This window comes from Martes martes, assembly GCF_963455335.1.
Source record: "Martes martes genome assembly, chromosome: 1".
NCBI lineage: Eukaryota > Metazoa > Chordata > Mammalia > Carnivora > Mustelidae > Martes > Martes martes.
Window position 1 is genome coordinate 17,993,186 of NC_137888.1, and position 27,764 is coordinate 18,020,949.

Genomic DNA, 27,764 nt, shown 5'->3' on the forward strand with positions numbered 1-27,764 from the left:
AACCCGCTGAGCCACCCAGGTGCCCCAGTAGGATGTTCTTGATTAGGCTCTTTAATCAATACAGAAAACACCTCCTTGGAGAATTTTTCACATAGATCACTGAATTGGAAAGCAGCTTGAATTATCCTTGTGGGGAAAGAGGAGAAACCAGGAAGAACAGTGTAATTAGACCTCAGCAGGCTGGATTCGGTTTCTAGTTACATATGATATCATAGCAGGACGTATGAGCAATACAGAAAATGAGTGGCTGTTCTGGACCATTATCCGTGGTCTTTCAGAAATGGTAGCTCTTGAGTTTTCAGGGGAAAACAACAAAAATGTGCATTGCTGTTTAACTAATGGGAATAGAAAAACAGTGCCTCCCAGATCTATATATTTTTGGCTCAGATTTCTAGTCCTTTATTTCTTTTTCTTTTTTTAAGATTTTATTTCTTTATTTGAGAGATTGGGAGTGTGAGAGCACAATCAGGGGGAGCAGCAGCGGGAGAGGGAGAAGCAGACTCCCTGCTGAGCAGAGAACCCAGCATGGGGCCCCGTCCCAGGACTCCAGGATCATGACCTGAGCTTAACCCACTGAGCCATCCATGTGCCCCTCTCGTCCTTTATTTCCAGCTGGAGGCTGGAAGCTTCTATAACGCCGCCTTGCACCATGGTCCAAGCTGACCCTGTGCGTCTCCTTTCTTCGCCATCCGTTCTTCTTGCTGTATCCCGTTACCTTTGGTGACCTCTCTCCACCCAGTTGCTCCATCTCCACACGTCACCCTCATCTTGTCACCAGCCCCCTTTCAGCCAGTCACCAGTTCTGCTGTGTTCTTTTCTCAAACCTCTCACCTCCCACCTCCTTCCTGGCCAGGCTTCTTTTTTTTTTTTAAAACTGCCAGCCGCCTTGACTAGTCCCTCTTCCTCACCCTCAATTCCAATCCATTACCAGATTCTGTTGACTCTTCTTTTTTTTCTTTCTTTTTTTTTTTTTTTTTATTTATTTGACAGGCTTGACTAGTCCCTCTTCCTCACCCTCAATTCCAATCCATTACCAGATTCTGTTGACTCTTCTTTTTTTTCTTTCTTTTTTTTTTTTTTTTTTTATTTATTTGACAGGCAGAGATCACAAGTAGACAGAGAGGCAGGCAGAGAAAGAGAGAGAGGAAGGGAAGCAGGCTCCCTGCTGAGCAGAGAGCCCGATGTGGGGCTCGATCCCAGGATGCTGGGATCATGACCTGAGCCGAAGGCAGAGGCTTTAACCCACTGAGCCACCCAGGAGCCCCCCTGGCCAGGCTTCTGCAGAGCCTTCTCCCGCATCCACCTGTGACTCCCCCACCTGTACTTCTGCCATCTCAGACTTACTGAAATACAGCTCATTTTCCACTCTTCTGATAAAATTTCTCCACCAGGCTCTGAATCAGTAGAAGAATGAGGACAGACAGGGTCCTTTGTAATGTGTCTGCAGTTTACTCACTTCCCAGCACCCGCTTCTGTCTCCCGGCCATGCTGGGCTACCTGCCTTGCCTGCAGACACTTCTGTAGTTACACATGCTGGGTCCCATCTCTGCATCGCCCCTTTGCCGCCATCTTCTCTGTCGACGTCTGTTCACTCATCGGTTCCTAGTTCACCTGTTAACCTTCTCAGTCCATCCTTCCCAAGCCCTGTTAACAGACTTAAAAAAAAAAAAAAAATCTATTACAGTTAAGATGTGCACACCTCTGACATCATTGTTGTATGCTTTTTCACCCGTCTAGGTCGCAGGACTCCGAGCCTGTGGTCAGCAACTGGGACTTGACTAGACGTAGTACCTAATGGAGAATAAGTCTTCATAGGTTTCTTTCTCTGAAATAGTAAACCCCAAGGAAAAGATTGTAGGCGAATAACAAATGATAACTTTTATCGACACCATTTTCAAAACCTTATACCACTAAAAGGGAGGGGAAAAAAAAAACCATATTTGTCATGCATAAATTTGAGCCCTAGTCTAATAACAGCAGACAGGCATGCTAGTTAGCATTTAGGGTGTGCTTCTAAGCGCTTGGCATACATTAATTGCTCACAGCGTCTCCTGGGGGAGGTAATGTTATCATCCCATTTTAAAGATAAACTTAAGTCACAGCAGGATAAGTCACTTGACCATGGTCACACCACAGCTAGCAGGGGGCTTCCAAAAATATGCCTTTGATTCCAGCATTTTCCCCTCTGCAGGCCCCGACAGACAAGACAGTGAGTGAACTGGAGTTTCCCGCAGTGTAATTTTTCCTTGAGAAAGAGAGGATGTTCAGATCAGCTGTTACCAGTGATTTAACCAAAAAAGTAATGCGCTTCCGCATTCCTTTTAGGGCCCTGCACCTTCTATGTGTGTTGAAGTGCTTGCAGTGTCCGCATTTGATATCTTGACCTACAGATTTCTCAGACAACAACTGCAGATACTTTCAAAAATAAACTCGATAAGCCAAGGAAGTGGGCTTGCTGGAGGAGGAAGAAAGTTGGCTCCCTCGTGGAGAATGAACTAAAAGTTCTCCCTCTCCCAAGCATGCTTTCCCTGTACTTCTGGCTGATCCAAGACTACATCGTAGTAGCAGACCACGCTGGTCTTTACTTTTTATTTCCATCTTTCCCTACAATTTGAAATACTTCTTGGGGCATCTGGGTGGCTCAGTCTTTCAGCGTCTGCCTTCGGCTCAGGTCATGATCCCGGGGTCCTGGGATCGAGCCCCGAATCGGGCTCCCTGCTCATCAGGAAACCTGCTTCTCCCTCCCTCTCTGCCTGCCTCTCTGCCTACTTGTGATCTCTCTCCCTGTCAAATAAATAAATAAAATCTTAAAATAAAATAAAGTAAAATACTTGCTTTCAAGCTCTATAAACAAAGGGGCAAGGGAGGCCTTGGCTTGTTTTTAGGCTAAATGGCATTTCCTACCCCCTGAGGATGGGTGCGGATCTATCTGTGGGACCCCTACCTACCCAAGACTCTGGGGCGGGACAGGGTGTAGCCACAGCTCCTTGCAGTGTGCAAGGAGAAGCAGAGTTCTAGGTAGAACTACTTGTTTTTTTTCACAAGAGGCAAGCAGGAAGCCCACAGAAACAGGCAGGTTCCTTCCCTTCTTTGTAAGGACAGGGTCCTTCACAGGGGGTCCCCACGAGAAAGGTGAGGTTCCTGTCTTGCTTTGTGGCTTTTTGGAGGGCTTTGCAGCCATTTTGTACCCAGACCATCTATCGCTTTAGATTAGTCCCCGTGTGTGTCGACACAACGGAAAATGACGCTAGGCACAGTATGTATGCTGAAATGACACCTGTTTGGGGTTGTGTTCTCTTATTAGTCTCTTTAAACATTATACCAGTCCTCCCAACTACCCTTTCCAGCGTACCTTATCCAGCCTTGCTGCTTCCATATTTTCCCATCATACCTGTCACCTGTAACGTGCTCAGACATCTTTGCCTTGGTTTCTTATATCTCTCCCCCAAGTAGACTAGAAGTGCCAGGAAGGCAGGGAGTCTTATCTGTTTCCTTCCCAGAGATAACTTCTGAGTGTGGAACAGACCCTTTAAAGCCTGGTTCACACTCAAATATGGTAAAATGACTACAGACCACATACCCCCAGTTCTCTGCCCAAAATGTATACCAACCACCTGCCCTTGGCAGCCAGCAAATATTTAGGTATGAGGAAGGTGCTCAAAGTTTTCTGGCGTAACATCTAATTAACCAAGATTGGGTTTCATTTATCAAGAGCCTTAAATGACTCTGAAAGTTTTTATCACCTGAGGTGCTTCTCCTTAATCCTAGTAGATTCATAAAGCTGTCAGGGAAAAAAAAAAAAGTGCTTTTGATTATATATGGCTCTTCATGCCTCCAAGATAGTCTTTAAAAAAGCAATTTAGCTTTTTACTATAATTATGTGCTAAACTTAATATTTTCTGAGTCTTGCCAGAATATCATTTTCCTCCTTTCAGCAGACTTATGATTTAGAGTTCGAGCAGCAACTAAACTACATACTTCTACTTCTCTAAAACCTCATACCATTTTCCTGCAGAACTCAAATGATAACCATCTTACCCACAAAATTAATCATTTTTTAATATTATCAGATACTGAGTCCACCGTCAGATTTTCCCCGAGCTGCAGAAATGCCCTTCACGGCTCGTTTTTCTACCCCGGATTCTATCCAGTATCAATCCCAGCATCTTGGGTCCTTAACACTCGGGATTTGGAACAGCAATTTATGTATCCCAGCACCAGCATGCTGCAGAGGCTCCAGGGATTTTCTGTGAACTCTTCTCCAGCCTTTGGTTTGTCTCATGTCTTAGGGCTATTACTTAAATTGCTTTTCTCAATTGCTGGAATATTACTGTTTTAAAGATTTCATTTATTTGAGGAAGAGTGAGCAAGCTTGAGGGAACGTGCAAGGGGGAGGGGCAGAGAGAGAAGCAGACTCCCCGCTGAGCAGGGAGCCCGATGCGGGACTCGATCCTAGGACCTGAACTGAAGGCAGACGCTTAACCAGCTGAGCCACCCAGGCGCCCCTGAAGTACTCTTGTTTTGAGTACCTAGTGAGATGGTGGAGAAGAGAAAAATTGTCTGTCTCATGTTCTACCCAGGTGCTACGAATTTACACCAAGGCTGGGGTTGCTTCTCTTATCTCTGCTTACTTTAGCCTCATACTTCAGAATTTGACTAAATCAAACAGGGCAGAGTATATAGGCCAATCTGAAGAGAAGCTGATTTCATACTGAAGCACCATTTTTATAATCTTCAATTTTCTTTCATGCCTGGCACCTTTTAGTGAATGCAGTTAATTTTATTCTTAGTATTGGCAAAAACCTTAGTAGCCAATACACACATGAATTTAATACGGGCTTCTGTAGTAGTAGTCTATTAATATCATTGTGCCATGTGGTACCAGAATTCTGAAAATATAGTCTGGTACAGGGTATTTTTTTTTTAACTTTAAAGATTAAGTAATTTTGTATTCTCTTAAAATCTTGCCTAGGACTACCTAACATGTGACCCTTTTATGTTTCTCATAAAGAAAATCAGACTGTATGCAGTTGTTTAGAATACACCAGTTCAGAGTATTCTGGAAGAATATCTCAGTAGTATTTAATCTTATCATTCATTCATTTAACATGTATTTTTTGAACTATTTCTCTTTTTTCTTTTTTTTTTTTTTTGAGCTATTTTTGATAGCTGTAATTTGAGCTATGCTCTGTGTCACAGAATGTGCACGTGCTGTGTGTGACCTTTGCTTTGTTACATCTTCTGTGATACTCATGGTGGGTCAGGTGCTGTTCTAAGTGCATCACAAATACTATCCCAGTATATGCCTCATCATACCCCCATGAATGGAAGTAGCTCCTGTAAAGTTTGCCATTTTATAGATGAAGAGAAGGAGGCACAGAGAGGTTAACTGACTTGCTTAAGATCACAGAGCCAGGATTCAAGTCCAGGCAGCCTAGCCCCAGGGTTCATATTTTTCACGACTCCACCAATGCTGCAAGATTTCCTATTTCCTTGGACCCTGTGTTCTGCTGGCTCCTAAGGAGGCAAGAAGCAGGAGTCACTGTCATTTCTACGCTGGAATTTTAGAACTTGGACATCCTAGAGGCCTGTCACTTTGTTTTATTTGGTCTCATTTCAAATCAGGACAAAGCACAATCGTATGTTCTTTCCATACCCACCTCATCCCATAGTCCATCTTCTATGCAAAGAGTCAGCACACTTTCTTTAAAGGGCCAGATAATAAACATTTTAGGCCCTGCAGGCCGTATACCATCTCTGTGACATGCCTTTTTTTTTTTCTTTTAAAAATGTAAAAACTACTCTTAGCTTATAGGGTGTCTAAAAATGAACCATGAGCCATCTGCTCCATGCCATTGATCATTTGTCCTTCTTTGGTTACTCTTTGTCCTTGTCAGCTGACTCTGTTTCAGACTCTCACATTTTCCACCCTCCTACCACAGGGCCTTTGCATATGTTCTGCCTACACTGTCTTGTGGAGAATGATCTTGAGCCCTCAGACCTTATCAACCTTGGCCTTCTGTAGGTCACATTTCAGCCATCCCTTCCTCATGGATGTCTTACTGCATTTCCCAGGTCCGGTCAGAACTTAACTTTTTTGGTTTCCTAGCCATTCATAATTGTTATCACTATAATACTGTTATATTTATTGGACAATGACGTCATTGTCCTTTTGGCTGTTAGCCCTGTGAGTGACCCTTGCTCCCCGGTGTGTTTCTCCCAGAGCAATGCCCTAGCTTCTGCCCTTGCCTCCCTAAAGTCTGCTCTCCACTCAGCAAGCAGAGCCATATTTAAAACTTAAATCCGATTGAGTCATTTCTGTTAAACGTGAGTAAACTTGCTGTTTCTTTATATAACCAGCGTGGCCTTCCTGGGTCGTGCCCTTCCTGTCTGTCTCCACCACCTTACCTTATACTCCATCCCCTCATCCACTGCCCCCTAAGCTCATTGTCTTTCTCCTGATCATGCTAAGCCTGACCTCTGGCCAGGGCCTTTGCATTTCCTCTTCCTCTTGCCCCAACCAGCCCCCTCACCTGGACGCTCAGCCTTCTGTGTCTTAATGGCCTTCCCTTGACCATCCTGTTTTCAGTGCTGTCCCCATTCCCTCCCCACACATCTGTTACAGTCACCAGTTAATAGATTAGCTCCCTTTCCTTTTTCTGTATACTTTTGACTTTTTTTTTTCTTATTTATTCGCTCAGATTGTGCCTCACCCACTAAAATACATGTTCCAGGAAAGTAGAGGCTCTGTCCTGTTCACAAGTCCATTGTTAGTGTCTGGACGAGCACCTGGCACTTGGCGAAAGCACCACAAATATTGTTGGTTGGATGCCTAATGGCTTAGTATGTGGTGTAGAGAGCCACTTAATAGAATGGCTCAGTGGGGCAGCTGGGTGGCTCAGTCGGTTACGCGTCTGTCTTCTGCTCAGGTCTTGCTCCCAGACTCCTGGGATCAAGCCTTGTATCGAGTTCCCTGCTCAGCGGAGAGCCTGCTTTTCCCTCTCCCTCTGATGCTCGCCCTGCTTGTGCTCTCTCTCTCTGTCAAATGAATACATAAAATCTTTAAAAAAAAAAGAAAAAAGAATGGCTCAGTGGGTGGTGAATTAATGCATGACCCCCTTTTTGCTCGTTAACAATTGGCACACGTTTGTTTCAACTCAAATACTTCACCGTCCATTGACTAAAGAAAAAATATCTTGATCTCTGCAATTTACTTGATCTCTGCAATTTAGCATACCTCACTATTAAAATTCGGTGCCACATTGAATTCTGTTATAGTCAAGCTTAAGTATTCATTATTCCTGATTGTGCATTATATGGATATCCCTCCCTCATCCTCACACCCGCTTTTTCACGGCCTACCAGCTCAGACACTTCTAGCTCACCAGAATTACTTGCCCCTTTAAATTTCTAAAGCATTCAGTAGGCAGTGTGTCTGTTACTCATACAGTAATCAGTGTAGATTCTCTCGCTGAGAAGAGACATTCCGATTAAATATGTAACAATGATGATACATTCTCATTTCAGACTAAGGTTGTCTATATCTCATCCGTAAAGCTTGAGTCACGAATTTTTGGTGTCTCAGTTTTGTGAATGAATTTTGGTGTCTCCTGCTTCCCTCCCTGAAGCAGGAATCCAGAAGCTGGCATCTGGGGTAAGCATCGGAACCGTTGGCAAGGAATGCTTGTAACTGCAGATAACCGAAACCCCAGTCATTAGTGGTAGGGAGCCCCAGGCTGGGGCAGTGATGCAGAGATGTGATCTTTTTGTATCTGTCCACCTCACCGTCCTTATCAGCTTCTACATCTGGATGTTTATCAATTAACCTTGTCCGATGGCCCTTGCTTTGCTAGGGAGAAGGTAGAGAGATAGAAGGGCAAAGGAGCAAGGGCTCCCGGACTACTCGGTGTGCTGAGCCTTCTCATCTGGAAAGTGAAGCCTTCCAAGAAACCCCAGCTAGAGGTCCAAGCAGATGTCTGCCGGCATCTGATTATCCGGAGACTTGGCAGTCACATTGGCCTTCGTTTTTCTGCAAGGGAGACGGGTGGAATGGTTTGCCTTCTTTTCTCTGATCGAGGAAGGGCCGGGGACAGGGGGGCAGGTATAGCTTTGGTGTAGCTTATCAACAGTTTCTGCTACAGCACATTTTTCAGGCAGGAGAGGAGGCTAATCAAATCTCAGAGATCCTTTAAATGAAAAATTAATAGTACCTACTGACTGAGGAATGTCATCAGCACGACTGTCCTGAAAGTCAGTAGACTACTAATGAGAAATCTGTGGGGATCTGTTTTTATATGATATTATTACCTGTAGGCAGGAGAGATTCTAATAGCACAACATTAAAGGTAGGTAACTTTGTTTTTTTAGTAATCACCAACATGTGGCGGATTGAATCCTATATGAGCCTCAAATTCAAATTCATTTATAAAATATATGTATTAATGAATTAATTAACTTGGAGAATTAACTAGTTAACCAGTTCACTCTAGTTAGTGAGGCCATGGTTGGAGAAGTCATATATATATATACACATACACACACACATATATGTTACATGTATATATACATGCATATTTGTATGTATGTACAACTATATACATATATTCATGTATATATATACATAATTGTATTCCCTTCAGATAGTGAAAAATTTTCACGAGTGAAAAGATTCATATATATTATTATATGTAATTATTATACATAATTATATATAGTTTATTATATCTATATACCATTATTATTATCATTATCATTACCATTATTATTATTATTATTTGCCTTCTACCTTCATAATTTGTGCCTTAACAGGATTGGGGGTTTGGAGTACAGGTCTATTTTTTTTCACATTTGGAGTCCCGGAAAATACAATTTTATCAATTAAAGAGCTCTTATTGTTGCTCAGTCGTGAGAATATTAGTGGAACCATATAGTAGCAGTATCCTCTCCCTTTGACCCCTCGTTCCTGAACTGTAACTTACGTAAAGAGAAGTACCTAAAGAGTTATGTAAAGAGCAGGGTATCTAACCCAGTACCCAGCTCCGTGGGTTTTCAAAACCGAACACGTGCGGGAGAGCTGACCCCCAGATCCTGGCGCCGCCTGGCCAGCCCCCAGAGGCCTCTGTCCTATACCCCTGCCAAGTCACAGATCCCCACCCCCAACCCCACCCCCATCACCAACGTGCAGCCCCTCCCGCGAGCTCTGGCAGCAGCGTGGAGGGCTGCCCGTTTTCAAAGCTTATATAAATGGCATCAGGCCGTGTGTCCAGTTGTGCGTTCGACTCCTAACAGTGCCTTTCGGTGGGAGAGGCTCTGGCTTTTTCTTACTTAGCTCTGCCCCTCCTGAATCTTCTGCTCAGAACCCTGAAGACTAAGCTTCCGTTCTTTTACCTTTTCTCACGTTTTCTGGCAACTTCTAACGTTCCTAATTTCACAGCAGTATTTTGGATCGTGCTTTCTCCTGGAACACACTGACTCCTCCACCATTGTACTCTCCAGGTTAAACTCTGGGAGCACCAGGAACCGGGTCAGAAGGGAAAACAGTTTGGTTTGTTTACCCTTTTGAAACATTTGCTTTATCTTCGCTCTCTGTTTCTGACTCTCCAAGCCGCTTTCTTCCCTTCTAGTTCAGTAAACATACGTGTGTCTCAGCATCTTCCTCTTGAGGCTCGCCCCTTTGGTGCTGGGTTGGTCTTGCATTTTGGGAATTGAAAGCAGTTCTGTTTCCTCTCACCGCCTGCCCCCCCACACCCCCATCACCGTGGTGTTGGAGTCCCGTGCTTGTCCAGTTCACCTAAACCACAGGAATCACAGCTTCCTGGATGTCGCTTCCTCTCCTTTGTCCTACAAAGGGGCAGCAGAAAGTCAGTCTTAGCAGACACTAGGAAAGAGTAAATACAGCTCTTTTAGAGAATGCAAATAGGGAATTGTTTTGTGTGACTTAAACAGAAAGGAATTAAAACTGGTATCTGAAGGGAACTTCAGGCAAGCAAGGGCAAGTGGAATCTGTCAAGGTCAGCCTTTATTTAGAAATACAAGGAGAGTCACCTTCGGGATGGAATACATCCTTCATCAGAGTAAACTCTCACGTGCTGACACATAAAATTTCATTATCAGTAATTTATTTCCTCCTAGAAATGTCCCTTTGACCCTTTAACCTGCTTATTAAAGTCAGATACTCCTGAGATGATCAGCATTTTCCCCTCATTCTTCAGAAGTATTTCTCATTATTGGACTTTAAAGGCCATAAAAGCTGTCTCCTATAAATTGACAGACACTAAGATGTGTGAATGTGATACGAATATTCCACCGTGTTCCACTAAGGGATTGTGTCATTGTGAGTTCTTTGATTATTTACAAGGAAAGTATGATGCCCAACCTCACACTTCCCTCAATGGGCCCCTCCTTGGCATTTTCTTGCACTGCGAGCTGCTTTCCAAAGCAGCTCACCTGAGTCACGTCGCTGAACAGAGCTGCCCCGCAGTAGAAGAGTTGGTGGAAAAGTCCGTCTTTCTCCCCTTTCTGTGTTCTCTGCTATCTGTGAAATCTGAGGGTAGCAGCAAAATGCCGGTGTGTTTGGCATTCTTTGGGGAGATGCAGCATCATTACAACATAACTGTGAGCTGCTGGTTTAATTGTGTCCAAACAGATAATTGAATTCATGGACATCTAAATTTAATTCCAGAAATCAAAGCTATGATAATAAGAACTGGACCTGAGTTCTCATAGGCCTAGTAATTTAATTCCTCAGCCAGTTGAACTATTATGTATCTCTGTTCCTTGTTATTATGTGAGTAAATTACTTAGCCAGATGCCGTGATGGATGATGGGTGTATATTGCACTCTTTTTTTTTTTTTTTTTTTTTTTTGTAGCTAGATACATGCTAGAAACAGAGCTCTTTTCACAGGCACGTTTTCTATCTGGAGCATTAGGTGCAACCGTCAGGTGATAACAGGAGAGGTTGAGGCAGGTTCCCGGGAGTACCCACAGCCCTATTTTGACTGTCCCACCTGGAAGCACAGTGCAGTTGTATCCCCAGATCACATAGATCGCATACTGGGACCCTGTCATTCCGTTCATGCTGCAAGACAGTGGCCATGCTCACTTCATGGCTTAAGGAGAATACTGGTTTGGTTTGATTTTTCCTTGGCTTTACCTCAATTTTGTACTTAATTTAGAGATGAATAGTATTGGTACCTATAATTTGATTGAAAACAGAATAGGTTGGCTGGTGGCACGCATTAGATCATTCTGTGCACAGTAATACAACATTGCGATTCTGTAGAAAAATGAGGCAGGGTACTGGGTAAAATTTGGAGCATCTGAGTGAGAAACCGTTAAGTTCAGAATTCTTTGGAAATGTTGCATCGGTTAGACTTCTGTACAGGAATTCAGGTAATCAATTAATAATGATGGCACCCCACTTATCTTTAAGCAGATGAAGTTTTTATATCAACTGGTTATCAGTGCCAGCATTTTCCCTTCTTACCTTTTTCTTCTTGGTCACGTGGAAATGTTAAAATAACTGATTAGGGTCTTCTGTATTACACTTCATTTATTAACACACTAATAAATTATGATTAATGGTATTCTGCTTGTAAGTTCCTCCTTTTTCTCTAGCCACATGCTTCAACTTCTTTGGATGTATTCATTTATTATCCTTGTTTCATATTTAATCAGAATTAGAAAGGTGTTCCACTCGCCAAGCAGGACACACATCTATAGAACATCTATAAAAGTTCCTTAAGGGGCGCCTGGGTGGCTCAGTGGGTTAAAGCCTCTGCCTTCGGCTCAGGTCATGGTCTCAGGGTCCTGGGATCGAGCCCCGAATCAGGCTCTCTGCTCGGTGGGGAGCCTGCTTCCTTCTCTCTCTCTCTGCCTGCCTCTCTGCCTACTTGTGATCTCTGTGTGTCAAATAAATAAAGTCTTTTAAAAAAAAAATTCCCTTAAATTATGAGTTAATCGATTAAAGGAATTCTTCTAGTGCTATATTCCATCTTCTTCTTTTTTTTTTTTATATATTCCATCTTCTTACATATCTTTTTCATTCTCTGCAAAATGACCTGTGGCTGTCCTACTGGCTCAGTTTGTGGGAGCCTTTTGCCTTCTTCCTTTCTGTCTCCCCACACCATGGAATCCTACTGTTCTCTTTCCCTAGCGTGTTTGAAATCTGACTCCCTACACACTGCCCAACGAGCTTTTCCTAGGTGAGAGTCAGCTGTGGGATAATAATTCCCCACTGTTTTTTTCATGCAAACTTGTCAGCATGGCAGCTGACGGACGTCTTACTCTGGTGGTGCTTCTTGTCAAATGAGACCCATGGCAGAGGCTCTGCTCGGTTGCACAGCTTTTGCCTGTATCGTTTCTGTGATCCGAGCAAGGATGCAACATGGATTTCTCCTGTCTGGCCAGATGGTGTGTGATATATATGCTTCTACTGTTTAACACGTTCCTATCTTCATTTATCACCTTTCAGATGCTCTCGACCATGTCTGCGCTGCAGGTACACAATTTCCACAAGGGTATCTTACTGGGGCTTTCTCATTTTGTCCCAGACATACCTCTCTTCCTCCATCCACATGTGCTGATTTATTTCTTACCACTGTGCATCAGTAGATACATATTTAATGCCTTACATATTATTTCTGATCCCCTTCCCAATTGCACTGTGATTTACTGGCTGTCTGTTACCATTCTTCTCAACATTGCATATTCCAGTGGTTCTCAGACTATCATCTCCTAAGTTTCAGCTTCATATCACCCAGGAAGTTGTTAGAAATGCAGATTCTCAGGCCCCATCCTAGACGCACTGATTCAGAAACCCTGAAGGATGATGCCTGGTGCTCTGTGTTTCAGGAAGCCTTCCAAGTGATTCTGATAGTCGCTGACATTTGAGAACCACTGAAATACTTGATAATCTACAGTGCTCACCCAAGAAGGAAGAGTAAGGAGCACAGCTCTGTAGTTTCAGTAGGCATCCCTGACAGCTTGGTCTTACAGATTTATTTACCCCAGTTTTTTCTTCCTCGTCCGTATCCAGTTGAAACTTTGAATCGCAATATTTGACCCAGTTTCCACCTTTACTATCTACCATGCAGATACTGTGTGGTATTTTCATATACAGTATGAGAAGTCATCCACACACAGTGAATTCAGTTTGGGTATCCTCCTTCCTCTATCCTGTTGAATTGGCTTTATTTTTTTAGAGCAGCTTTAGGTTTACAGAAAATTTGAGCAGGAAGTACAGAGCGCGTTCCCCTGTCCCCCGCCTCCCCGGCCACTCCCACATTTCCTCTGTTGTTAACATTTTCATGAGTATGGTACATCTGATACATCAGTATCAATACATTAATTATTAGAGATCACTTTTGTGTTGTACAGTTCTGTTTGATTCTGACAAATGCATGTGACCTGTGTCCACTGTTAGAGTATCGTACAGAGTAATTTTACTGCTGCTGTACAAATCCCCTGTGCTTTACCTGTTCATCCCTCCTTTTTTCACCCTTACCCCTCGGGAACCATGGATCTTTTTAATGGTCTTCATAATTTTTGCCTTTTCCAAAATATCATATAATTGGAATCATGGTATACCCCTTTTGCAACTATGTAAACTAAGAAGAGCTGTGGCCAGGGGTAAAACACTATAGAATTGGGGCACCTGGGTGTCTCATTAAGCATCTGCTTTTGGTTCAAGTCATGATCCTGGAGTCCTGGGATCGAGCCCCACATCCGGTTCTCTGCTCATCGGGGAGCCTGCTTCTCCCTTTCCCTCTACCCCTCCACTTGTGCTCTTTCTCTCCCTCACTCTGTCTCTCAAATAAATAAATAAAATCTTAAAAACAAACAAACAAACCCCAGAACACTGTAGATCTGCTGCGCTGGGATTCATACTCTGACCTACTGGCTTCAAGCCTTGTGTATACTTTTCCTTTGGTGCCACAGTCCCTCTCGAATTACCAAAATCCTTGGCTGTAGAGTCCCCTCCCTCTTTCCTGAAATTTGTTTAAATGACTGTTACTGTTATTTTTATTTCCTGCTCCAGTGAAGACAAAGTAGTAGAAGTAGCAGAGGAGGAGGAAGTGGCTGATGTTGAGGAGGAAGAAGCCGAGGATGACGAGGACGACGAGGATGGTGATGAGGTGGAGGAAGAGGCAGAAGAACCCTATGAAGAGGCCACGGAGAGAACCACCAGCATCGCCACGACCACCACCACCACCACGGAGTCTGTGGAAGAGGTGGTCCGAGGTAACTCACGGTTTACTTGGATCTCCCCTGTTAGGGAAAAGGGAAGCATCGTGCCAGAGTTTGACATTTCTATCCAGCCTACCACCACCGCCTTCCCCCACCAAAAGTAAAATTCAGAGTCACGAGTCTTGTGCTTGTTAAACTGTCTTGGGTCTAACAAGCCGCCCACCAATGCATTTCAAATAACGTGCAGTCCTGATTGGCTTGTTTATGCTGCTGGGCACATCCCACCTTGTTCTGCAGGACCCCGCCCAAGCAGCTGCCATCTCTCCTGGCAGAGGCCGACCTCTTAGGTGACCTCCGTGGCATGCCCCCATAGTGGGAATTTGTTACAATCCGACTACCTGTTGCCTCTTTTACCACCTGGACTACGAGCTCCCTAAGGGCTAGGACTGGCTTTTACTGATTGTCGTGCAGAGGGCCTGCCTTGTAGAAAGCTTTAGTTAAATCTTAGTGGAGTGAATAGTTGGAATGAAATTTCGTTAACTCACCAAATGCTGTTCTTCTTTATCACATTATTTTTTGTTGTGAAGTTTAACTTGGATGATTTTTGTGTTGTCTTTACACTGCTTTATTGAGGGGAGCAGCAGTGCCTTCTTTGAGAGGTAGATCGTGTGTTAATATCTTGAGACTTTTTCTTCTGTTTAATTAATGCTCCTGTTAAGAATGTTGGGACGTGAATGAACTAACAGACTTCCTTTTTTGTCTCCATGAAATAAAAGCAACCATTGAGTTTACATTAAACAACCCCATGTTATCATAGCAGCTAGTGAACCATTGGGTCGCAGTTCTTCAAGGTTATGCATTTATTTTGCAAATGGTGATAGAGCGTCGTAGAATTAGACGGGGTGAATACAGATGGATGGAGTTTAAATGTATTCAGATACTTTTAAAGTCTGTGCACACGTGTTACAACATTGTGAGTCTTCCCCTCACTTTTTATTGAGGTAAGATGAGTTCAGCTCTGTTGTTAAATTAGAGCTTAAAATGGGTTACTTTCTCTGCCTTCAATAGGTTTCTGATGATCACTACACTTTTTATACCTTCATTGAGGCATAATTTACATATAAAATCCACTCATTTTTCAGTATACAAGTGTATAATTCAGAGGCTTTAATAAATTTACCAAATCATGCAGCCATCATCACAGTACAGTCTTAGAACATTTCCGTCATCCCGGTAAGATTCCTCATCCCGTTCAGTTCATACTTGTTCTCACCGCCAACCCTAAGCAACAAATCAGTCCGTTTTATGTCTCGACAGATTTGTCTTTTCTAGACATTTAATACAAGCGGCGTCATACATGGCCTTCTATGCTGGATTGTTTTTGAGGTTCTGTGCTTTAATTTATAGTTTAAAATGGAAATGATTCCAAGTGGCACACTCAGAGTTAACTTAAAAATTCATTGAAAGAGTCACATATTCGTTACAAAATAGAGTGGAAGATAGACTGCTTTGCTGTATCATTCCCCACTTAATGACAACTTCTTTTTGCATTTAGCACATAAAGGCTTCTGTAAGCAGGTACACATTTTGTTTGAACCATGGTTTTTTCCAATACCCGAAGCATCCTTTCCTGGAGTGTGTTTCGTGTGCCTCTTAGGACCATCTGTGCTTAATGAACTTGCTAGTTTCTATTTTCCTAGTGGGGAAAGGACAGATTTTTTAGAGCCTCTCCTCTTGAAACCTCCAGGATGTGTGACTACTGATTACAGGACCTGGTATTCTGCAGTGGCTCTGAAGTTCTTATGGTCTCCACCAAGAGAGTGGTTTACATAATCAGTGCCCACTTACTCAACGCTTGTTTTTGGAGCACCTTTTTGGTGTAAGCCATTTTGCTGGGCTTAATGGATCCCATGATGAGAATACACAGGAGAGCCAACCCTCATGGATGTTCAAATCTGGTAGGAAATTTAAGTCAAAGAAACACGAAGTCATCTGTGTTTAAAAGTATGAGCCCAGTGCCTACTGCAAAGAGTAAGCCATGAAAGAAGGCTCTACAGAGGAGACAGCATCTGGATTAGAAGTAGAAGAGCTCGGAGTAGGTCTACCCGTGGATTTTATTCTAGTCAAGATAGCAACCCAAGTTTGCCGTGGGAAGGTACAGGGCAAGTTTGGGAGAGAAGGTCAGTCCGATTTAAACAGGAGCGGATGTCTTTAGATGAGACGGTTACAGGATGATTAAGCTGGGGCTAAAATGTGGAGAATTGCAACATGAGGCTGGCAAGTATGAGTATCAGCTGAGGGTGATCACTTCAGGACCTTTTGTGTATGTGCTGAGGATTTTTCTGGTAGAAACAATGAAGAGATTTTGTTACGATGTTACTGCTGTGGAAGGATGGGTGAACAGGGAGTAGCTTAATTAATGCAGTAGAATGAGAAAGTGCCACATAAACTTAATGCCGATATTCCAGACCAAGCCCAAGTTCTCTTGAGATAATACGGTCATCTTATGTTCTAAATAAGTCCAGTTCTTTCATGTGAGTTTTTCTCTCAATGTGGCATTATTAGCTAAGATAGAACATAGAGAGATAAAGGTTACAGTATCTTCTGTAGAAAGATGAAGGCAATTAAAAGAGGTTTGTTTTTTTTTTTTAATCTCCAAACTAGGGGGTTGTTTTTTTGTTTTGTTTTGTATTTAAGAAGCTAGCCCTTAAAGGTAACAAGTTAATAATGTTAATGGCAAGAAAAGCAGTTAGCAGTGACCTTCTAAACACACAACATGGTCATTTACAGTACCTACTGTTAATGCTAGAAACAGAAGAGCTTTTTTTTTTTTTTAAATTTATTTGTTTATTTGTCAGAGAGAGAGAGCACAAACAGAGAGAGCAGCAGGCAGAGCAGGAGGAGGGAGAAGCAGGTTCCTCGCCAAGTAAGAAGTCCAGTGCAGGGCTTGATCCTAGGACCATGGGATCATGACCTGACCCGAAGGCAGATGCTTAACCGGCTGAGCCTCCCAGGTGGCCCTAGAAGAGCTTTTAATAGGAATCCATCCATCCCATGGGAGACTCCTGAAATGGACAGAAGTGTAATTGAGGCAAGGCCTTCTGGGAAAGAAACATGGTATGTTGGGTCCATGTGAGAGAGTTGTCTGTATTCCCAGCTAACTCTTCCCTGATGAAGAAGACAGCAGTGCCATACAGCAGTGCCATACCCAATTGCTGACTTCGTCAAACTTGACTTAGAAGGAGCCTGCTCCCGTGCTGAAAATAAAAATGAGAAGCGACTTGCAAAGAAGAGATATTGAAAAGAGGCTCACAATCTAGTTTTCAATGATAATGTTTCAGTGCCCGAGAGAAAATGTGATTTACAGCCCTACTTAATAAGAAAATTGTTTCTTCATTACCAGCATATTACCACTAACACAATTCCTTAATGTGCTTCATAACAAAAACTCAATCGTTCTATAACCTGTTTAAATTTGAATGAAATAGGTAGAGGGAAGGAAAGTATAGGACATTTCAGCGTGGTCATTAAAATTTTCCGCTGTATCGTATTAGAATCAATGATGCTGAAGTGGGAGATGTCAGTTCTAACTCTGTTACCAATTTCAGGGGAAAAACTGAGCACCCTCCTACATCCATCTAGCTTTAGGATTTATTGGTTTGGGTACTTCAGAAAAACTTGGATATTGATCCTGTGGAATAAACCAGTACCGATTTGAGTAAAACAGCAGTATATTAGATTCTTGCTCCTGATTTTCTGTGATTCCAGAAGGGGTAGCACTTCATAACCCAAGATGTCAGGGCAATTTCTGACTCAACCATAGATTCTAAACTCTGATTAAACTTTGGTATTATAATAAACGACATACTGTTTGATTTATTCTAGCCTGTTTTGTTCATGTAGAATGAGTCTGCTTTTTTCCTTCTGCTCGTTTATTCAGCAAGTAATCACTGTGCCCCTGCTGACACCAGGCACTCCGCTACCGTAGGAAGTGTGGTGGGGAGCTAGCTGGGTTGTAAGATGGACTTGCCTACCACTCTAGGGCAGTTAACTTCTATCTTTCAATCCTTATGGTAGAAATTTTATTTCTCCATTTACAGCTAAGGCCTGGAGAATTTTTTTTTTTTTTTTAAGTGTCCACAGCCACGAATGAGGGAGGTGGTGAAGCCAGCATTCAGAATCAGATAGACCAGGTTATTTCTACTTCATTAATGTCAGAATTTCCTTTTTCCTTTTCCTTTTGTTTACAAATACATACTGGCTCAGTTTATTGATTTGTGCTCCCTGGTAGATGTGTATTCCTTTGCTATAGTCATATAGTCACTTACTGTTATCTCACACTGAGCCTTTCCTAAATTTTAGAATTGTTGAGGCACCTGGGTGGCTCTTGTTAAGCGTCTGCCTTCAGCTCAGGTCATGATCCAGGGGTCCTGGGATCGAGCCGTGAATCAGGCTCCCTGCTCAGCGGGAAGCCTGCTTCTCCCTCTCCCACTCCCCCTTCCTTGTGTTCCCTCTCTCACTGTGTCTGTCTCTGTCAAATAAATAAATAAAATCCATTCAAAAAAAAAAAAGAAAATAAATTTTTAAAAATTTTAAAAATTTAGAATTATTATTTAAATGATGATTAGAGGTCAGCAAACTATGACATGGGCCATACACGGCCAGTCACCTGTTTTTGAATACGAAGGTTTCTTAGGAGACAGCCAATCCCATTTGTTTACCTATTGTTCATAGCTCCTTTCTCACTCCAGAGGAAGAATGGAGTAGTTGCAAGAGACACCGTATGGCCTACGAAGCTGGAGGTATTTACTACCTGGGTCCTTAGAGAAAAATCCCTGATATGGGTCATGAGAAAAATAATAGGAGGGGCACCTGCCTGGCTCAGTTATTTAAGCATCTGACTTTTGGTTGTGGCTCAGGTCATGATCTCAGGGTCATGAGATCAAGCCCCTAGTCGGGCTCCACGCTCAGCAGGGAGTCTGTTTGAGATTCTCTCTCTCTCCCTCTGCTCCTCCCCTTGCCCACCTGCTCGCACTTTCTCAAACAAACAAGTCTGGGAAGAAAGGAAGGAAAGAGGGATATTAGGAAGTGTTTATATTTCAGATACTACCATGACAGGTTAATTTCACTCAGGTAGTTTTTATTTTGGTTAGAGGCAGACTGATACACTGTTCAAAGAGAATTTTTACTGATTTTATGGCCTTAGGCTAGATGAGTAACCTTGGTTAAGTTTTTTCATGTGTATGGTGTAGATGCTGATAAGACGGTTCGTGTTTGTTGAACAAATTATGATAGCTGCTCTGTGTTCAGCATTTACCGTAATGCCTGGCACACTGTAAGTGTTCGGTTTGTTTTAAAAGCACATGCTGCCCAGAATCAAATCCCAGCTGTCATCCAACCATGTAAATTTGTGTCAGTCAAATAACCTTGAAGTCTCATTACTTCCCTCTGTAAAGTGGGGTTTAATAATACCAACCTCGTTTTAATGATTTGGTGAGGACTCAGTGACGTGTAATCTATGAGAAGCACTTAGCACAGTTCCTGGTAGACAGTAAGTGTTCAATTAACCTGAAGTGTTACAGTTGTCGCAATTATAAGCATTATTCTGATTTTTCAGAGAACTAATATTCACTACTAAATAGCAATGCCAAAGGTAAATGAACAGATAGATTTTTTTTTAATTAGAAAAAGCATAAATGTGCTGTATCCATATCTATTGGTATAATAGAGGTGATAGTTATAGATACATGCTAAGAAAAACAACCTAAACACAGATTATCTTTTATGAATATACATTGTATAGTAAAGTACCTGCAGTTAAATTTTATGTCTAGCTGAAAATTCAGCTAGGATAATATTAAATGCGGCTGCATTTCAAGATAGTGTTTCATTTCTTGCGGGTATTTTGAACCTCTTAGAAGTTCATATTAAATGGACGGAGACTGATACAGGTAGCACTTTAAGCATCGCATAGCATATGATGATGAAGTTAAAAAGTTTAATCTCATGTTGCTTGCCTTGGGCTACATGACTGAACTCTGCAGAATTAAATTGTTTCTCTTCCCTCTCTGGTAGTCATTAATGTGGGAGCAGCACCATGTGATTTACTGCTGGATGTTCACCAACATCAACCAGACACTCTTAGGTTCTAGGCATCACCCTCGTTCCTGGGGGCACAGGGGGTATAGGAATAGGGTAGCTCAGTCACACTGCTTCCAGCCATTCATGCATGCTCCCTCCTGGGGAGAGACACGAGTCTCTTCCCTCTTGCTGGTGGGGCACATCAACAGCACAGAGGAAGGAGAGTGCTCAGCCTCAGTTTTAATGAAGGCATTGATGAGAAGTTGGCATGTGAGTGATTTTTCAAGAAGAATTGAGATTTGCCAGGTTATAGAGCACCAAACAGAAGGAATTTGAGAACCGTCATAAATAAACCAGAGTGGCTTGCCCTGATCTCCAGGGTAGAGGAACCAAACATTAGCCTGATTCTCACATCTCCATTGTTAGCTGTCTGTGATGGATCTGACACTTAACAAGGTGTCCTGTGATTCACTAATAGGATTCTTAGTTATCATTCATATTTAACTTTTTACCAGTTTTGGGGGTAAAACTGAGCATGACTTGGGAACATGAAAATGTGCTCACATACTCTTGATGGAGGCCTCATAGGGGCGTGCTGCCCAAAAATGAAGGGAACGAGACAAAGGGACATTGACTGCTCCCTTTTGAAGAAGCCTTCCCTCAGGTTATGCCTAAGGACAAGTAAGATACAGTCCTGTTCCTGGACCAGAAGATAACATCCTTCCTAACGATGTTGAGAGAACTCGTGTTGGCACTGGGCATAGATGTGAGAGGTGGCAGCCTGTTCTTTCGTGCCCATGGCGTGACAGCCATTGGTGGTGAGGTGTTCATACACACGGAGCATGGCATTGACTGCTTCTTTTCATGGAGTTAGAGGGTCCCAATTCAGAAAGCTAGTCAGGTAGTTTGCTTAAAATGTCAGAGCGAGAGGGCACCGGGGTGGCCCAGTGGGTTAAAAGCCTCTGCCTTCAGCTCAGGTCATGGTCTCAGGGTCCTGGGATCGAGCCCTGCATCAGGCTCTCTGCTCAGCAGGGAACCTGCTTCCTCCTCTCCCTCTACCTGCCTCTCTGCCTACTTGTGATCTCTGTCTGTCAAATAAATAAATAAAATCTTTTAAAAAAAATGTCAGAGTGAGGATGAGAGCCATATAAAAAATTGTGTGTATACATATACAGTTGTCTATTCTTTAATAAATCTGTTGAGATATAATTTGCATACCATAAAGTGCAGAATTCAGTGGCTTAGGATATTCCCAAAGATCTCTGTGGCCACATGGGAAATTATACCTTTGAACTTCATGGTATTTTCCATGGCTAGTAGTGTTCATGGCTTGTACTTTCCATGTTCTGTTCCTATATGTATGTTTCAAGACTCAGTGTTAGTAATAGACATAATCAGCTGAAGGCATTTTAATGTAGTTATGTCTAAATCTATTAAAAATAAAAAATAATTCCAAGTCCAGAAACCAGATTTTTTTAAAAAAATTAGTCTTTCTCATGTTTTTCCCCAAATCCATTGCTATTCAAAAAATATACAGACACCTCAGACATAACAATTGCATGTATCTATACAACATGGATTTTGCAGTTAAAAAAAATGAAGCATAATAAAATAATCCAGCAAGTGAGAGAATAATTCGTTTATTCATTTAGATGTCATGTCATTTTCAGAGGCATGCCTTCTTCTTAGCCAATCCGTTTGCCTCATGGAGAGAGGCTCAGATTCCATGGGTAGGCAACAGAATTGTGCGTTGTTGTTTTTTTGTTTTGTTTTGTTTTGTTTTAAGATTTTATTTATGTATTTGACAGAGATCACAAGTAGGCAGAGAGCAGGCGCAGGGGGTGGGGGGATCAGCCTCGCCGCTGAGCAGAGAGCCTGATGTGGGGCTCAATCCCAGGACCCTGAGATCATGACCTGAGCCGAAGGCAGAGGCTTAACCCACTGAGCCACCCAGGCACCCCCAGAATTGTGGGTTTTAATAGAAATCTGTAGTTCTCTTTTAGAAAATGCTTCCTGGAGTTTTTAAGCAGGATGGGTTACAGCCTAAATACCTCTTTGCCCTTCTCAGTCATCACTGGCTTCCAGCCACCCCTTCCAACTTCTGGCTCTTAGGATTTTGTTAGAAGAGCAAGAAATCAAGGTGAGGCGAGCCTGACTGAGTCTCACCTCAAAAGATGCTCAGTAAAACCCTTCAGTCTTCCAGGCAGCAAAAGCCCAAATTTTAAGAATTCAGAGATGCTTGGGGCCTTTGGCTGGCTCGGAAGTGCATACAACTCTTGATCTCGGGAATGTGATTTTGAGCCCCTTGTTGGGTGTAGAGATTACTAGAAAAGAATAAATAAGTAAACTTTTATAAATAAATAAAATAAATATAAATAAAATCTGAGAGACTCTTGAAATGGTAGGAGTTTAGAACCAAAGACTTGTCAAAAGTGCACTGTGTTTCGTGTATCTGGTAGGACTGTTTGAGTAGTTAACTGTGAGGATAGGTTTGTCTCTCTTATTTCTTACCTTACTTTCTGTTCTTGTTGGATATAATTTCTAAGGTAGACTCTGAGAGCATGACAAAATCTGGACAGAAATTTTGTGTTCCTTGCCTATGAGTTTGAATTCTACCGTTTCATGAGAGAAACATAGCCCTCGTTGGGCAATCTCATGCCTAATGCTGTTCTGAAATTTAACAATAGTTGTTACTCAAGATTTCTGAGGTGTAGGCGACTGTTGCTTATTGGCTAATCCAGTCTCTGGATTGGGCAAAATGACTACAGTGCACCATGAATCCTTCTGGTGTTTGCGTGGACTGTGGCAGGGTTTCTCAGCCTCAGCATTAACAGTGTTTTGGGCCCGATGGTTCCTTGTCAATACCATTGCATTCATTTTAGGACATTTAAGTAGCACTGTCCCTCCCACCACATGCCAGTAACACACCCCCTGCCCCACTGTGACAACTAAAACTGTCTCTAGTGTTTGCTGGGTGTCCCCTGAGAGGAGATGGAAGCAGAAGCTGTCTGGTTACTAACCTCTGGACTGTAGTACAGGGATCTCCAGTGATGTCCAGCTTTAAATACGTGAGCAGGGAAACACCGCAAGACTCTGTCTCAACTTAATGTCAGCTGTGACACTGAAGTCAGCGTTTTGCGCATGGTAGGTAGCCAGTGGACATTTTTTTTGTTTGAGAAGAATAGATAAACAAAACACAGGCTCTAACAAAGATGATAAATCCTCATTTATCAGGTAAAAGCAGATATCTGGTAAGCCATGAAATGTAGTTGCATAGCTTAGAGACAAATCAGCACAAAATTTTTATTTTTTTGAAGATTGCATATTGCATATTTGTCATATAGGCAGGGAGAGATGGAGAAAAACTGCCTTCCTGGCTTTGTTTTTTATTCTTCCAAAAGCAATTCACTCTCCCTGGTACACTGTTTTAAAATAGCATATGGTGGTTAGTGTCCACATAGCAATCAGGGACACGTGTTCCCAGCTGGAGGAGGCCCATCCTTTCCCTAGGGTCCCGTGACAAGAGACCAGCTAAAATGGCAAGGTGGACACACCCAGTCTCTCCCCAGAAAAGGTCATAAAACAGCAGGACAGTCGTCCATCTGGGACTCGCATTATCTAGAAGCATCCTTTTTGTTGCAAGAACAGGAACTCCATGTAATTCCTTCTTTTTTTTTTTTTTAAGATTTTATTTATTTATTTGACAGGCAGAGATCACAAGTAGGCAGAGAGAGAGGAGGAAGCAGGCTCCCTGCCAAGCAGAGAGCCCGATATGGGGCTCGATCCCAGGACCTTGAGATCATGACCTGAGCTGAAGGCAGAGGCTTTAACCCACTGAGCCACCCAGGTGCCCCCATGTAATTCCTTCTTGATGGAGAGGTGATGAATGTAAATTTCAAGGCTCCTTCATTGCTTCTTTGTTTATTTCTCTAAATAAAAATAATAACTTTTTTATTTCTGGTGTTCTGGCATGTTTCAAGAACATTATCACTTAAATTCAGATTTCTGAGAAGTCTGTTTTTATATGTAAGAAAATTATTATGTTGGTATTGGATTTAAGGCCCAAGTATTGAAACTGTCAAAGAAATATGTATGACTAACTCTTAAAATTAAATTTTTGAGATAGAGCGTAGTTGAGTCGTAACACCTCTACTAAAATAGGTTGTATTCCTTTTTTCCCAAATGTATGTGGACTTCTCTTTTTAAGCCAAAAACCTCTGCTTCTTTTTATTCATCTTTCCCCTCTGGTCATTTCAGAAAGTGATTGAATCTTACATATCTGGTTTTGACATTACAGCTGCACATAAAAAGGTTGATCACACTGCTTTTTCAAACACTAATGTCCATTCAAGCCACTGAGGCAGTTGGTAAACATAGTTTCGGAGATGGAGATCTGGAGTGGCTGCTGAGACCCAGGTATGCTGGTCCCATTGACCCATGGACTGCCCTTGGTGGGGTAGTTTCTAGTAGCATTGCATGCGCCTCATACATTGCAGATATAGGAGATTGAGACAGGGAATAAGAAACTGGAAGGGAAAACCATCCTTATCTATGGTGGGGCTGTTCTTAATGTCTATCAAATGTCACCAAGTGAGCTCTGAAGACCAAGCAAATTAGAAAATTTTTACTGTCTTCCTACATATGCAGTTGTGACGAGTTTCACTCGTCCCTTTATAGTCCCTCTCATTGGTGCAGTGTGGACAACTCCTGGTAGCCTGTTAAATGTGATTATACAGGAGTTTTGTGAGCCACAACCAGTGGTATCTTGAAATACCAATGGTGGGAGTATTTACGCCACAGAAAATCATTGAACATTATAAATCACACTTTTTTTCCTGGAGATAATGAGTTCCCGGCATCCCCTGTCTCTCAGTCTCTAAGAAAAGTCACTTTGCCTTATTTCCAGCAGAGGACATGACCTCTTCTTATCTGACTCAGAGTTTGGAGCTTCTAATGGCATGGTGTTGTTTTCAGACTAACCACACAGCTCCATGAGAAGCAAATTTATTCCCGTAGCAAACAGGGAACAGAGAAATCAGGAAAAGTCCTAGGGGTGCCTTTTTGTGAATGCGCCCAGCACCGCCACGAGAGTGCCGGTGAGTCTGAATCCTTACAAGTGGATCGCCTTCAGGTGGTATTTTATAAAGACTCTTCCATCATGGGGAGATGTGAGAACTGGGTCAGGTATAATTGGAATGACAGATGTACGGGATAGCCTCAGAGAATCAACACAATTCAGTTAACAGGCCAGCCAACTACAGAAACCTTGTAGAGACTTCCGTGACACCCGTCGTTTCATAATTACGGAGTCAGTGATTTCGGGACCACGCACAGCTGTTCCCATCACTTGTTTGTACAGTCCGACCTGTATTTGGGGCTTAAGTGAGATTTGTTATAAGACTTTAGTTCAAGCTTGCCTACCTGTTTTTACATGCCTTTATTTCATAAAATACGATTACGAGGTAATAAATATCTGGTCATTTGTTGCCCTGATCAGAATTATTTTCTACTGGATAGGTTTTCTGATGGCTACTTGCTAATATTTGCAAGCACATTATAAAATCTTCTTTTAATTAAAAGTACATGAATCTACATGTATCTAAAAGTACATGTATCTACATGAATACACTCTTAAAAAAATCATTTTTTTTGGTATGTTACCTTTTTAAAATTTTACTTATAAGTTAAACACGAATCTGTCTACTTTATTCACCAGAATTTGAGACGTGTTCTAATAACTTAGGCTCACAAAGTTGCATCCCACAGTAATATTTAGAATTGCAGGAATAACTTAATTAGGCTGAAAATTAGTTATTATAAACTGGCCGTATTCATTATTAATTGATTAAATGATTAGGCAGATCAGTCCCCACTTAATTGGAAATATTAAAGATAAGAGTATTTAATAGATTTTAATATTTCTGTCATTGTTTTTATTTTACTGTTAACATTAAACAAGTGATTTATTACAAGGTCAGAATATATTTGTCTTATTGCCCTTTTTACTCTAGTTTAAAATTTCAAGATACGGGGGTGCCGAGGTGGCTCAGTTAGTTAAGCGTCCAACGCTTATCTTGATTTCAGAGTTGTGAGTTCAGGCTCTGCATTGGGCTCCACGTTGATCATGGAAACTACTTAAATAAAATAAAATTTCAAGATATACAATTTTTAACTCAAAGAAAATAGGTATATTTGTACTGTATCTGAACTTTAATTCTGCATATATTCTTGCAGCGCATGGAGAAATTTTCCTATGTAATTTTGTTGTTTGTTTCTTTATAATATCAGAACACACAATTTCTAGCTTTCTATAAAAAAAATCTTCTAGGATTATTCAAGTGATTGCTTTCTCAGAATTTGTAAATTTAAACCTTATACATTCCATGTAATACTGGTTTTATTTTCTCATATTCCAGTAGTCAGAATAATTGAAATTTAACTACTATAAATGAATAATAAAAAGCTTTACATTATTCTAAAATTATTTTTTAGTAGTTAGTGCTTTATTTAAAGATAATTATCTATTAATGTTGTTCTTTATTTTTTAAAACACTTTGTACATTACTTACTAATTAATTTTTTAAGGAGGTCCTACACCCAATGTGGGGCTCAAACTCATGACCCTGAGATCAAGAGTTGAATGCTCTACTGACTGAGCCAGCCAGGCACCCATTAATCTTGCTTTTTAAGAAGGCATTATTATTATTGTACATTTGAAAGCGATTTTCCCCTCAGCCTAGCTGCGACTTTCTCAGGTATCTTCACGCTGATTTTTTTTTAAAGTATAAAAATTTCTAATTTTGGTTGTCCAAAATAAAGTTTACTTCAATTTGACATCTATTTAGAGTTAATTTTTTGTGGCTAAAGCATTGTTTTTTGGACAGTGGACTGCCTAATCATTTTGTATAGTGTAGGGAGCTGCCGCTTTGCTCCTATATTGTATTTGTATAGTATTGATTTTTAGAAAATGGAATTTAGTGTTGAAACCAGCCCAGCTCTTGGCAAGGGCCTACCTTACAAAGATATAAAATGCATAGAGCTGGGTTTTAAGCATATAAACTCATATGCTTTGTGTACACTAGCATTTCAGTTTATTAAGTGGTCTCTTGTCTTAAAGGGTAGATAGAGCTACTCTAAAAGAAGAAATTAAGCCTTCCCTACCAGCAGAATTCAGCTAGACGAATATTGAGAAACCTATTTGTCATCTTAGAAGCTTAAGAATTAAATATGAATAAACAAAAATCATCGTTCCTTAGATGTCTGTGTAAGTCTGGGTCAGTATTTCTGTCTGACTTCAAGCATTCCGAGAAAGATCCCAGCTTCTATTATTCTGGACAAATTTTCTTCATTATGATATGGAAGATTTACTTTGAATAGGAATAAAGGTGGATTGGAATTTGAATGGCTTTAAAATGTAAGTCTTTTTCTTTATTATTTTACATTTTGAGAAGAAAATGAAGGTGGAGAAAAGAAAACCACAGGTCTAATTTTCAGG

At 41.6% G+C, this 27,764-nt stretch overlaps 1 protein-coding gene across 7 annotated transcripts in view; it reads left to right on the forward strand.

Moving 5' to 3' along the window:
- Positions 1-27,764, forward strand: part of APP (amyloid beta precursor protein) — a 275,938-nt gene that overhangs the window by 132,776 nt on the left and 115,398 nt on the right. For all 7 annotated transcript variants that reach the window (XM_080809147.1, XM_080809148.1, XM_080809149.1 and 4 more), the window contains exon 6: positions 14,040-14,242. In XM_080809147.1, the coding sequence (XP_080665273.1) occupies positions 14,040-14,242 (203 nt within the window). The remainder of the gene's footprint in view (positions 1-14,039; positions 14,243-27,764) is intronic.